At 31.9% G+C, this 13,994-nt stretch overlaps 1 protein-coding gene across 6 annotated transcripts in view; it reads left to right on the top strand.

The window, feature by feature from the left end:
• LOC115216671 (neuroglian-like) overlaps nucleotides 1-7,377 on the top strand; it is an 826,540-nt gene extending 819,163 nt beyond the window's left edge. For all 6 annotated transcript variants that reach the window (XM_036511459.1, XM_036511421.1, XM_036511285.1 and 3 more), the window contains one exon: nucleotides 5,463-7,377. In XM_036511459.1, the coding sequence (XP_036367352.1) occupies nucleotides 5,463-5,608 (146 nt within the window). In that variant the 3' untranslated portion in view covers nucleotides 5,609-7,377. The remainder of the gene's footprint in view (nucleotides 1-5,462) is intronic.
• Nucleotides 7,378-13,994: the final 6,617 nt, after the last annotated feature.

Below are 13,994 nucleotides of genomic sequence, written 5' to 3'. Positions count from 1 at the left end.
AAATGCATATATGGATGCATACATCTATGCATCTGTGTCATGCACACATGAGCCTATTTACATTTATGCTAATGTTCTTATGCACTCATACACATCTGTGCACATACATACAAACATATATATGTGTGTGTGTACTAACAGATGCACACATATTTGCATATATGTGTGTTTAATATGCAATACACTCATGTAGCTATTAGAATGCTTATAGATACATACAAATGCATGTGTGAATATATTCAACTGTAATTCATCCTTAGTTCACATAAAAATATATGCCAGTTAATATGAGCATTACACACACACACACACACACCTACATATATAGATATAAATGCAACTATCCATACATAATGTAAATAACTAAATGAGTCTATCTATCTACCTATATATATATATCATCATCATTTAAAGTCCGTTTTCCATGCTGGCATGGGTTGGACGGTTTGACTGGGGACTGGCAAGCCAGGAGGCTGCATGAGGCTCCAATCTGATCAGGCAGTGTTTCTACAGCTAGATGCCCTTCATAATGCCAACCAACCTAAGAGTGTAGTGGGTGCTTTTTATGTGCCACCGGTATGAGAGCCAGTCAGGCAGCACTGGCATCAGCTATGTTTGGATGGTGCTTTTTATGTGCTAATGGCACAGAAGCCAGTCAGGCAGCACTGGCAACAGACTATGCATGAATGGTGCTAATTGCATGCCACCAGCACGGGAGCCAGTGAGGTGGCATTGGCACTGGCCACAACTACAATTTCTATTTTTGGTTTCTATTTGATTGAGATTCTGATTGTGATTTTGATTTTGAGTTTTGATTTTACTTGACTCAATAGGTCTCCTCGAGCATAGCGTGTTGCCTGACAGTTCAAAGATACTTTTTAAATGGACTGGTTATGCGACACTGGTATAGGCTATGGCTGTGATCTCACTTTACTTGCCGGGTCTTCTCAATCACAGCATATCTCCAGAGCTCTTGGTCTCTTGTCATTGCCTCTGTGAGGCCCAGCATTTGAAGTTCGTGCTTCACCACTTCATCCCATGTTTTCCTGGGTCTCCTTCTTCCATGGATTCCTTCCACTGTTAGGGAGTAACACTTTTTCACACAGCTCTCCTCATCAATATGCAGCACATGACCATACCAGTGCAGTTGTCTCTCTTGCACACCACTTCTGATGCTTCTTGTCCAACATTTCTCTCAGGTTGCTTGTATTCTGTTGTGTGTGCACAGTGACATACTAGCTTCATTTCTTTCAATGTATGTCCTCAACAATCATGGCCTATGTTTCACTGCCGTGTAGCATGGCAGTACACACACATGCATCATAAAGTCTACCTTTCACTCTGAGTGAGAGGCCATTTGTCACCAGTAGATGTAGGAGGTTTCTGAACTTTGCCCAGGCTATTCTTATTCTTGTGGCAATGCTCTCCAAGCATCCACCCACCACTACAGACTTGGTCACCTAGGTAGCAGAAGCTATCAACTACTTCTAGTTGCTCCCACTGGCATGTGATGGAATCTGTTTTCTGTGCATCTTCAGTGTTTATTGCCCCTATGCATCTGCCTTACACAAAGGAAGGTTAACCTTCCTTTGATGTTGCTGCACCACTCATGTGTCCACAGCTTACACTGGGTACATCTTATGGAGTTTCTACCTACACCTTTTCTACAGATTGAGCATTGCCCACTAGATAAGGGATTGGGGGACCCTGTCAAAGGTTTTCTCCAAGTCAACAAAAGCCAAATATAGGGGTTTATCTTTGGCTAGGTATTTTTCCTGCAGTTGCCTTACCAGAAATATAGCATCAGTGATGCTTCTACCTGACACCAAACCAAACTGCATCTCATCTAAGCAGACTCTCTCCCTAATTAGTTGGATTATGAACCTCTCCGTGACTTTCATCAACTAATCCAGCAGTTTGATATCCTGTAGTTATTTTTATCTAAAGCATCACTTTACATTTGTAGCAGTTGACTATTGTGCTGCTACACCAGTCATTGGGCATGACTCCTTCTTGAAACACCTGATTTACAATACGGGTGACAAGACCATAACCCACACCACCAGGTATTTTAAGCATCTTAGCAGTAATTCCTGATGGGACGGGGGCTTTTCCTGACTTCATATCCTTAATTGCTTTATCTACCAGGGTGCAATCGATTTGGGTAGCCTATCCCTTGACTGGGTCAACATTTGGCAAGCTCTCCTCCTCCCATTCATTCTCCACATTCAGCAGCCTTTCATAATGGCATTAAAACCAAGTGCACCATTATCCATGCAGATACATTTCTCTCCTGTAACATCAATTTTCTCTCACATACTGTCTTGAAATCCGAAATACTTCAGTTCTTTGGTCCTCACATCACTGAACATTGGCAAACTTCTTCTTCTTTTCTGCTTCTCCCTTGGCTATATATACCTGACTCCCAGCCTCACTTCTGGCAATCTGGTACAGTTCCCTGCTGCCCCAACTCTTCCAGGTTTCCCACATATATAGATAGATAGATAGATAATACATAAATACATATATGTATGCTCATACATAAGTGAACATAAATAAATATATATAAGCACTAAAAATAAACATATAGATGCATGTATTCACACACAAGTACACATTACATGTGCGTATCCAAGCGAAAAAAATTATCAAAAAATTTGCAATTAAATAGAAACCTATACTTTTTCCCTTTTATCCTTGTTCAAAAACACATATATCTGTGATGTAAACATTTAAATGAATGTATCAATCCCACCCACATTATCTCTCTCTTTTTTCATTTATATATATATATATATCATATATATATATCATATATATATATATATATATGAATTTGGGTACATATGTATAAATGCAATTTTGAGTATCATCATATATATATATATATATGTATGTATGTAAATAAAAATGCATGTGTGCACGTGCACATGTGTGTGTGTGTATCACACTACTCGCACAATATGCACACACATAATATATTCTGTGAATTGATCTATATATGACCTGACCCATGTCCCACCAACTTACAAAAAAGAACTGATTTAAAGCCATTGAATTCCATTATAAAACACAATATTCTAGAAACTCCCACCCTATCCCAGTCCACATATCAGGTAGTAATATAGATTTTAGCTAAATAAATAAATAACAAACTAAGATACATGCACAATTACAAATTTATTTATTTGTTTATTTATTTATACCTTCAATCCTTAACTACACCCACATGTGAAACTTCTTTACTGAATATTCCAATTTCTTGCATTAAAAATCTTCCTACATACAAAGAATTCTAACAAAAAAATCTTTCTTGTGACTAATCACTAATTTTCCCATATTTGAGCATTCATAAATGCACCACAGGGATCTTCATAAGGATTTTCTATAGAAACTATTTTATAAAGAAACACTGAATCTGAAGAATTTTTGCATGTAAATGTATCTAATTCTTTTAAATTATGTATAGGTAGGAATTTTTTTTTTTATCAGTACTGAAAGAAAACCAGGAGATGTGCTTATAAGCAAGCTTCAAGACACACATACATATATATATGCATACATATGTATGTGCATATATATATATATACATATATATATATATATATATATATATATATATACACACACACACACACATATACCTGTATATATATGTAATATATACATATATTTACAGACACACACACATATATATACATATACACATACATATATATATTTTGTATATATGTGTGTATTTGTGTGTTAATCCACATATTAGTATTAATTGACAGATTCTAAATGATTTATGATTATTTTCAATATATATATATATATATAATATGTACACATATATTTGCAAACAACAATTTGAGATTAAAAACAACAATTATCCAATTTACAGGAAGTGATTCATGTATCTCTTACTTATCAGAAAAATTTACCTCTATGGGTTGGTTGATTCCTGTCAATTGGTTCTTGTTCTTCTTCAGTCTCAAATGTTTAAATTGAAATTTCAACTTTCATTAATAATTCATGTGTGTATGTAAATGTATGTATATGCGTGTATGTGTATAGATAAATATATATATATATATATATATATATATATATATAATATATATATATATAATATATATATATATATATATACACACACACACACACATTATATGTGTGTGTGTGTAAGTATCGTTTTCTGTTATAATCAAGCACTGTTTACAAAAATTCATATTTAAGCCATGTATTATTTAATGAAAATCATTAGTTTCTTAAGAAATTAATTACTTTATTGTTAAAAATATTATTTTTCAGATTATTTTAGAAAATTAGAAGAGGTTCTTCATTAACAAATAATTACATAGGTCTCTATATATGTGTGTGTGTGTTTGTTTGTGTGTGTGTGTGTTTATATACATATATATGTATATATAATAGTATATACAGATGAGACTATGTGCTCAACACTGCATTTGTTGTTGGTCATATGAAATTGTAAATGAGGTTAAGAATTAGAACATAAGTCTAGGGCTTTTATTTTTAACTTCTTGCTAGTTCTAATGTGTGAGACAAACTTGAGTTACAGAGAGAGACAGTCAGAGTTTCAAATGTTTCAGAAGTAGAGTCAAATCCATGTGGCAGGTCATGCACATCATCAGATAAAGCTCACTTTACTGCAACCATCACTTCCAAACCAACATTTTTTCTGAAGTCGTTAAAGCTGGGCATCAGCCACCTTAATTTTAATGGTCTAAGAGGATCAGCAAAAGTCATAGGCACTACTCCTTCCCCACCAATTCATGCAAGGATAAACATGATCTGCTCTTTAATCTATTGAGTTGCAGAACAACAACTTGAAGAATTTGGCGTTCATTTGGCTATACATCCAGAACAAGTCAATAAGACAGGACCCAATGTGTTCTAAAGTAATTGCAAGTTGAGAGTTAAATCTGCAAATTAATGAAATACTCATCAATTAAACAGTACTTTTACTTACTATAGGAAACTATAACATTTGTGATACCTATTTGCCATTAGGTAGATTAGGATAGATATTGGTTGTGAGAAACGAAGTGTGGATCTTAGGGGTAAAAGTTTATCAACCTGGTTTTCAGCATATATATATTATGGATTAGTTACAAGGTGGAAGACAGTGCCCATTAACTTCTGCATGGCTTCTGAAATTGATGCAAGGACAGGACTGGAAACATGGTGGATCTGCTGTAGTCAAAGTCACTCAAGGGTCATGTGATGGTGATGAACCAGGCACCAGGTTAAGTCAACCAGCTAAGTAAAAATAAAAATAAAATATAAAATTAGTTGTAGAAGTGTTTTTTTATCTCAATGTTTAACTACTAGTTTAGACATATTTAAGTTACAAGATACAAAAGAACTACATAGAATAATAGCATGGCATAGTTATACAAATGTATGATGACTATCTTCGTTGAAGAAATTTATCTTCTCTATTTCCCTTTCAGTTAATGGAACTCAGTATCAAACCTCAAATGGTATGCCAAGATCGAATCCCAGCTCCGCCATCAGGACAGGCCTGAAGTCATACATTCTTATAATCCTGACTCAGTTATTCACCATTTTTGCAATGGTGTTTCAAGTCTTCCAATAAAAGAAAATGAAAAAAGGGAAAAGCTCATAACAATGCTACATCTCAGTGATCAGTGAACAAGGTACGAAAAAACGGCGACAATTTTTTTCTTTTACAGAAATGGACGACGACATAAATTATTTCGTACCACTATTCTTTTGACATTCATTACTAATAATGAACATGAAAAAAAAAATTACCCAGAAAAATTCATTTTAATCAAATGGAAATCTACACTTTTTTTTTCTCTTTATCCTTGTCCAGTAACAGATGCAATGAATATAAAAATTATATAAATAAACTTCTCAATAAATACCAACTCCAAGTAACAATATATGCAGTCAACAACCAACCAATCAACTAAGTAACATATTGAAAACTGAAAGTAAAGTATCCAATCAAATCAAAACTAAGCTAACTGTATAAATACAATAATGGCTACTGTTGACAATGTCAAATTAAATATTATTATAACCTCTTGTTTCAATCTGAAATGCATATTTACACTAACAAACATACACATACATACACATGCATGCTCACACACATATATGCACACATTTTTTTAATGTGTGTAAATTTTTTTGAAATTTTTTGTGTTTTTTTTCTCTTCTTTGCCTTCTTTTACTGTCTCACTGCAAATCAGTTATGGAAAATAAAGTGAAGAAAATTAGTGGGTAAAAGAAAAATTACCCACCCAGCCACCACCACCACTCCCCTTCTCCCCTACTGGCTGTAGTGACAGAACTTCGTAGGCATTCTCCCCTTCCCCCATTCCTTCCTCACCTTTTCATCTCAATTCTATCCCAACCTTTGGTTATGAACAATTCATTTCTGTATCTAAAATCTCTCTTATCTTCCCTCTTTTCCTAACTTACCATCACTTTCCTTCCTCTATTTTTCTAACTTTTTGCCTCTCCCTTGATCTGTATTATTTTTCATCATTTTTTTCTTTCTTCCTTTCTCATTCTCTCATCACCCCTCCCCCTCTCTTTCTCATATTTAATTTTATTATTGGCTGTGCAACGAAAGCTTCTGATTGGTTCAAAAATAAATAACATACAGACACATCATCATCATCAACAACTACAATAATAATAGCAAGAACACCTCCTGACATAACCCTCAGCATGTGGGATATTTTCATCATTTTTTTTAAACAAGCATTACAAGCAGTAAATGAAAGAAAAATTTCAAAGATGTGTGTGATGCAATCATATTTCAGAAAAAAAGAAAAATCAAAATGTGAATGACAATGGCAGTGTTAGTATGTATGAAATAAGAGCCCCAACACCCTAAAACATAGGTTGTAAGAATAGAATTTCATTGAAAAATTCTTTTTAATCCTATTCTATCAAAAATGCTGAATGTTTGTTTTGTCTGGTCTAATTTTTATGTTCTTCTCATCACCAGTTAACTCTTTTGAGTAGAATAAATGTAATTATTCCTTCCCCAACCACCACCACCACATGAATCATATGTGGCAGACATTGATCAATTGATCATTTTGGCTGGGCATCAGCCACATCTTTCTCAATGGTCTGGGAGAGTATACTTATTTCATAGGTGCTGCCTCTATATAACAAAATTTTTAAACTTACATGAATACAATATTTCAGTGGTGTTCAACAGCATCACAGCACTCTCTACCACAATCACTACCAACAGATACAATGCTTAACCTGCTAGAAATAGCAGCTAAATCTCCCTCACTGTCTTAAAAAGGGAAGGACACACATTAAATAATGTAGTCATAGATCCTCCCACTTCCAAAAAAAAAAGACGGGATGGTCATGGCTAGAATGCCTTTGATCATAGACGTGTTCAGTCAAGACTGACATAAAATTAAGTAACATTAGCAAGGGTGCTTCTATATAATCACTCAACCTGCAAGAAACAACAGTCAAATCTCCCTCAAATTACACCCCCACCCACCGTCTTCAAAAACAGGGAAAGGACACATTAAATAATGTAGTCCTAGACACCCTTAAAAAGGCAGGATTCTTTTTATTCTTTTAGTGGTTTCAGTCACTAGACTGTGGCCATGCTGGGGCACCACCTTCAAGTGTTTCAGTTGATCATATCAACCCCCAGTACTTAATTCTAGTATTGTACTTATTTTATTGTCTCTATTTGTCAAATCGCTAAGTTATGGTATGGATGGTCAATGTATTACGTGCATATGTACATGTCATATATATATATATATAAATATATATATATATATGTATATGTATATATATACACAAAATATGGGGGTTTAGTTCACAGGTGATCTAAACGATTAGGTACACTAGGTAAGTGCTGTAATAGATTACTAAGGCTCCAAGGTTGTAGCTGAGATGGTAGTTATAGAGCCATTGCAGATTTCCAATATAGTGGATATATAATTATTAAAGACAACAACAAACGTTAAGGCAAGGCAAACATCTCAAGTCATATACGTTATTATTATTGGAAAAAATTCAAAGTCTTATAGCTGTTTCTGGGATATCCAAGAGTATAGGATATTCCATCATCAGAGACAAATAGGGAAAGTGATGACAGAATATCCCATACTCTGGGATATCCGAGAAACAGCTGTAAGACTGAATTTTTTCCAATAACAATAATGTATATGGCTTGAGACATTTGCCTTGTCTTAATGTTTGTTGTCCTCTTTAATAATTATATATATATGACATATATATATGTATAACATATATGTATATATGCTTGAGTTTGTATATGTGTGTGTGTGTGTGTGTATGTGGGTGGGTGTGTCTGTGAGTGTGTATTTAATTGTATGTACCATAAGCAATCCATACATCAGAAACAATGTGTTCAAATTATATCATAATTTGTATACAAATAATGCAGTAATGCAGAAAACTGGATATGTATAGAATGGGAACTAAGAATTAGGGAAATAGGGAAATGAGCACCAGTGTAATAGTGAGTCAAGAATATGTCCTTCTTAAAAGTGAGGTGAATCAAAAATATTATTTTAGATTACATACTTTAATAATAAATGTTACAATCAATCTTAAATAAATTTTATTTAAAAAGACATTTTGAAAGAAAGAATGAAAGAAAAACAGAATGGAAGAAAGAAGTAAACAAGGTGAGAAAATATCTAAAATCAATATATGCAAACTTACACTAGAGACAAACTTTTTTTTTTTTTTTTCTAAGAATTTTGTGTCTATATGTATGCATATGTGTGTATATGTTGGTTTGTGCATTTGTGTGTATGTACAAGCACATACACACAGATGCAGAAACCAACATAAGCATTTTTGTGTTTGTGTGTTTAACGGTCTAATACAATTTGGACAAGTGTTTATATGTGAAAACAGAATACTGAAAATGATTTTAAAAAAAGGCTACCTCAATCAAAATCAAAACTTTCCTACAGAAACAAAGAAATATTGCAGAGGAATAAAAGAAAAGGGGGTTCAAATAATAATAATAAAAACAATGCAAAGAATACACATGGATGACGAATTAATCAATAAACAAAAGGAAAGCAATGAAATATGATAAATATGTGTGCATGTGTGTTTATATATATATATATATATATATATATATATATATATATATTATACATATATACACACAACACATATACACACACATGTTCACATACATGTGTGTGTATATATATATATATATATATATATATATATATATACACATACATGCATGCACATAGATATATTATAATATGTATATATATATATATATATATATATATATATGTTTGTGTAAGAGTGTATGTATATGTATGCATACATGTAATGTTTTTGAAAAGAGGTAAAACAGACAAATCAGACAAAAATTTAATAATTTAAAGTACTTAATATCAAAATATCAAAATTGTCAAGAAAGATTACAATGATTATTGTAGGTTTAACATTTCATCTTACTATTCTTTTATCAGTCAAATAAAGACCATATTTGAGTGGAAATATTCTACAATAATTACTTATTCCACATCAGAACAAGTATTTTATATCATGTCATTTAATGCACTCATTAAAATTGCATTGGAAAATATGACTGTTTAAAAATTTAATATCATTTCAACAAAGTTTAAGCAAATATTACAGTATATAGAAGGAGAAAACAAAACTAAATTAATGAATATGATAGAGATAGTATATGAAAGAATGCAGTATAAAAACAGAGACAACTTATTAAAATATGGAGCTAAAATAAGGTTATTGTTTCAAGAGATAAAATCAGAATGTTAAGCAGCAAATCTTATATACAACACATCAAATGAATTACCCAAGAATTTTATTCTTATATATAACAAACATACTTATCCATGTACTGTAAGATAATCTGATATTCTCACATTTAAAAACAGAGGCACATCTTCACACACACACAATTTATGCACACTCATTTCAACACTTGCATGCAGGCACAGTCATACACACACAAACTTATACATACATATGCATACCCACTCACCCACATATATGCATAATTGTATGTAAATATGCATATACTTGCATGTGTGTATATATATATACATGTGTTTGAGTGCTTATGTTTATGTATACAGTGATGAGCTACCAAAATTTTGACAAGTGGTTCACTGAAAACAATAAAATTTTGATCACAGTCTGTATGAAAAAACATTCCAATATCAATAATGTATTATCACTTCATTATGAGGGTCATGAAATATAATCTTAAAATAGAGTAAAATCCAGAGTCTGGGGGAAACTAACAATGCTCTGCATTGACAAAAGTCATTAAAACAAGAGGTCTGACAATTATAATTGTTTATTTGTTAGGAGGGGGCTTAATATATAATCCCTTGTAGCTTTAGAGTTTATCTGGGAGTGAAAAAGTAAGGGAAAATTGTGAAGTTGAGGGATAGATAGACTTAGTGGGAGAAATGTTAGATTCAGGAAGGGGAGAGAATGAACGAAGCAGAGTTGGGTCAGAGGATTCTTGAAATAACTAGTAAAGGTGTAGCAGTTAGGTGTCAAGTTAAAGGTATAGAAAAGAAGAGAGAGTTTGACAAGAAAATGGATAGATACAATATATGATAAATTAAAGGGAAAAAGAAAAGGATGATGATGCTACAAGGGCACAAGCAATACACAGCACACAATTCCATACATACATATGTACACATAGACACACATGCACACACATATGCACAAACATTCATTAGTACACAGATACATATAAGCACTCATGAACATTTTCATTACAGCAAATAAACTTTACCAATCATCTTAGGTTAACAATGAAAAAAAAAATCTTACACAGCAAAAATCAACTATCCTTTATTGCAAAACAGTAAAATGCAACTGAATTGCAAAGGAGGATTGGAAGAATTATTGGACAACATGTCATAACAGTGGCACTGTAAATTTTCTCAGTAGATCTCTATTCAGAATCCAGTAAAAAATCAACAACCTATCTCATCTTAAAAACCATTTTAGTGACCAGTTTTCGTAAACCAATGCAAAACAGGTCTAGCTCACCACTGTATATATATAAATATATATAAGCATACACACAAACCTATACTATGCATACATAAATAGCCTGATGGACAAACATACATTTACATACAATATAATTAATGACTTGCCTTCAATAATGTATGTTGTTGGAGATGATGATGATGATGATGATGACGACGACGATGGTGACGATGATGATGACATTGACATCGATGTCATTGAGCAGAAGGAATTGTGTGATAATAAGAAGGTGGAGGAGGCGGAAGATATACACATAGTAGTTGTCAAGTTGTGATTTTGTGTTTGAATGTGCTAATGAACAAATAAAACCCAAATTCCTTTAAAGTCCTCTCTCTTCTCTTAGTGTCTAACTGCCTCTGCTCTATTCCACTTCATGTTTATCCCAACGACCCACCATGCACCAACACCTTCACCTCTACCATCACTACATATCTTCTTTTCAATAATGATTTGTAAAGAGATTTTTAAAAGGAGGAAAAACAATTAGATAAGATCAAATGTTGAAATGTAAAGAAGAGATTTCAGAAAAAATATCCCTGAATATATTATCTTCTCTACCCACTCTCTCTCTCTCTCTCACACACAGTATATATATATATATATATACATATATATATATATATATACATATATATATATATATATATATATATATATATATATATTATATATATATATATATATATATATACATACTGCCTCTATTTTTTGTATTATTTCCACCATTTCACATCCAATAAATATTGTTGATATTAGATACATCATTGGATAATCTACTTAAAGCTATGATATCCTGGATAGATTTAATACACTAGATAGTTATATATATATATACACACACACACACACATATATATATATATATATATATATATATATATATATATATATATATATTATATATATATATATTAATCTACTTAATATATGCTGACTACATACCAAATAAGCAAAAGAAACCTACTAGTTTCAATTAAAATTGATGGTTCAAAGTTATCACTAAGTTAAAATCAAAAATTCTTTGACAGAAATAGAACGATAGAAAATGAGAAATCTCTTCATTTCAGAATAAACCATTTGAAACTTAGTCCCTCTGAAGTAAACAAAACAACAACAAAATAATTATTCTTGCTCTTATTTCTGAAGAAACAATAAAATCTTTGCAACTTTTCTTGAATTCCAAATTAGTAAATAAATTTTGATGATGTCATCAAAATTAAGAAATTAAAAATATCAATAATATTGAAGATGATGACATTGATGATAATAAATTTTATTATATAACAACATCAATGACAACAACAGCAATAATAATAATAATAATAATAATAATAATAATAATAATCACTAACAACAGAACAGGAAAAGACCTATCCCAAAATATGAAATGTATGAAGAAATTTTAAAGAGTAGAGGTCATTGAAGATTAGAATAGAAGAGCATTTGGCAGAAATTCAATGGTGTGATTTGGTAAATTCACTTAATACTATCACGTTCATACAACCTTCTACACTTGCATGAATGCACATGCACATTAGTGTCTGAATAGTCAAGTGTCTGTACAAAGTGTTCTGGTATGTGAAGCAGTAAGTAGATGTGTTTGTATGTGCGTGTGATTACATACACATGTATATGTAATGTGTGTGTGTGAGTATGTGTGTATGTTATAAATAGTCATGTATGGCTGTACACATGTGGTTTGTCAACAGTAGGTGGCCATCTTCAATGGTAAGCAGGAGACATCAATCAAAAGAAGACAAAGAAGAAGAAAATGTATAAATTTCATTATTATACACTCAAAAAAAAAAAACAACCAGTACAAAGGCAACTTGAAAACTGAAACAAAATCAACACATTGCTTACACTTGAAGATGAAATTGGTTGTTATTTTCTTTCTTGACTTCCCTCTTATAATTAATTCCTTTGATGTTTATCTATTTGATTTCTATATCTTTCTGGATTCTTTTTTTTATTTTTGGTTGTTCCCTGCATGTTTCCATGTTTAGCATAACAGTTGTCTACTCAACTATTTGAACACCTACTGATATAACTGACCAATGGGTTTTCTTGTCTGTTCAGTGTGTATGTGTATTATTCCAAGAGAAAAAAGATTATGCCAATTCTATGTAACAAACAACTGGTATAATCTACTCAATTGTATTGCAGCTACTCTAAATGAAAAGACACAAAAAAAAGCACTTGTGTTTCTCTTGAAGACGAAAGGACAATAATAATAAAAAGAAATAACGATGATGATTACTCATAATGCAATGGGTAACACTATCCTTTTCTTGTGTACAAAAGAAAGATAAAAGAATAAACTCCTTCCCAATGGTTGTGCCCTAATTCATGGGTTGTGATTTTCATTGCAGTATGAAGGAAAGAATTTAATTTGCAAACAAAAGCAAAAAATAAAAAAAATGAAAAATAAATAAAACAAAAAGAACAATAAATAGACCAACTGAATAATGCCATAATATAAACATGCAAGTTTTGAAAAATGGAATAATAGCCATGTTTGTAAATTGTAAACAGAAATAATAATAAAATGTAATGTGAGAGAAGAGAGAAAAGAAAACAATATGTTATGCTTGACTTTTTTAATCACTTTTTGTGTTTTTCAGTTCAAAACATTCTAACCTGAAAAATGAATTTAAAAAATATCAAAAAAAAGACCAACTATAACATTTAATGAAAGAAAAAAAGGATGACATATTCCCGTGGGACCTAAATATTTTAATTACCGATCTAAAGTTAACCCCAATATAACCTTGATAATTTAATCATAGGGCTAAAGTTTAGAAGCCAAGCATTTTCAAAGCCTACATGGAGAAAAATAGATACTGCAAAATACAAACTCAATTGTTTGGTCACAGTTATTATCTCAATAAAATTTAAGTGCAATATGT

The sequence above is a fragment of the Octopus sinensis genome, linkage group LG1, assembly GCF_006345805.1.
Source record: "Octopus sinensis linkage group LG1, ASM634580v1, whole genome shotgun sequence".
Taxonomy (NCBI): Eukaryota; Metazoa; Mollusca; class Cephalopoda; order Octopoda; family Octopodidae; genus Octopus; species Octopus sinensis.
This window is presented reverse-complemented; position numbering and strand designations above follow the sequence as displayed.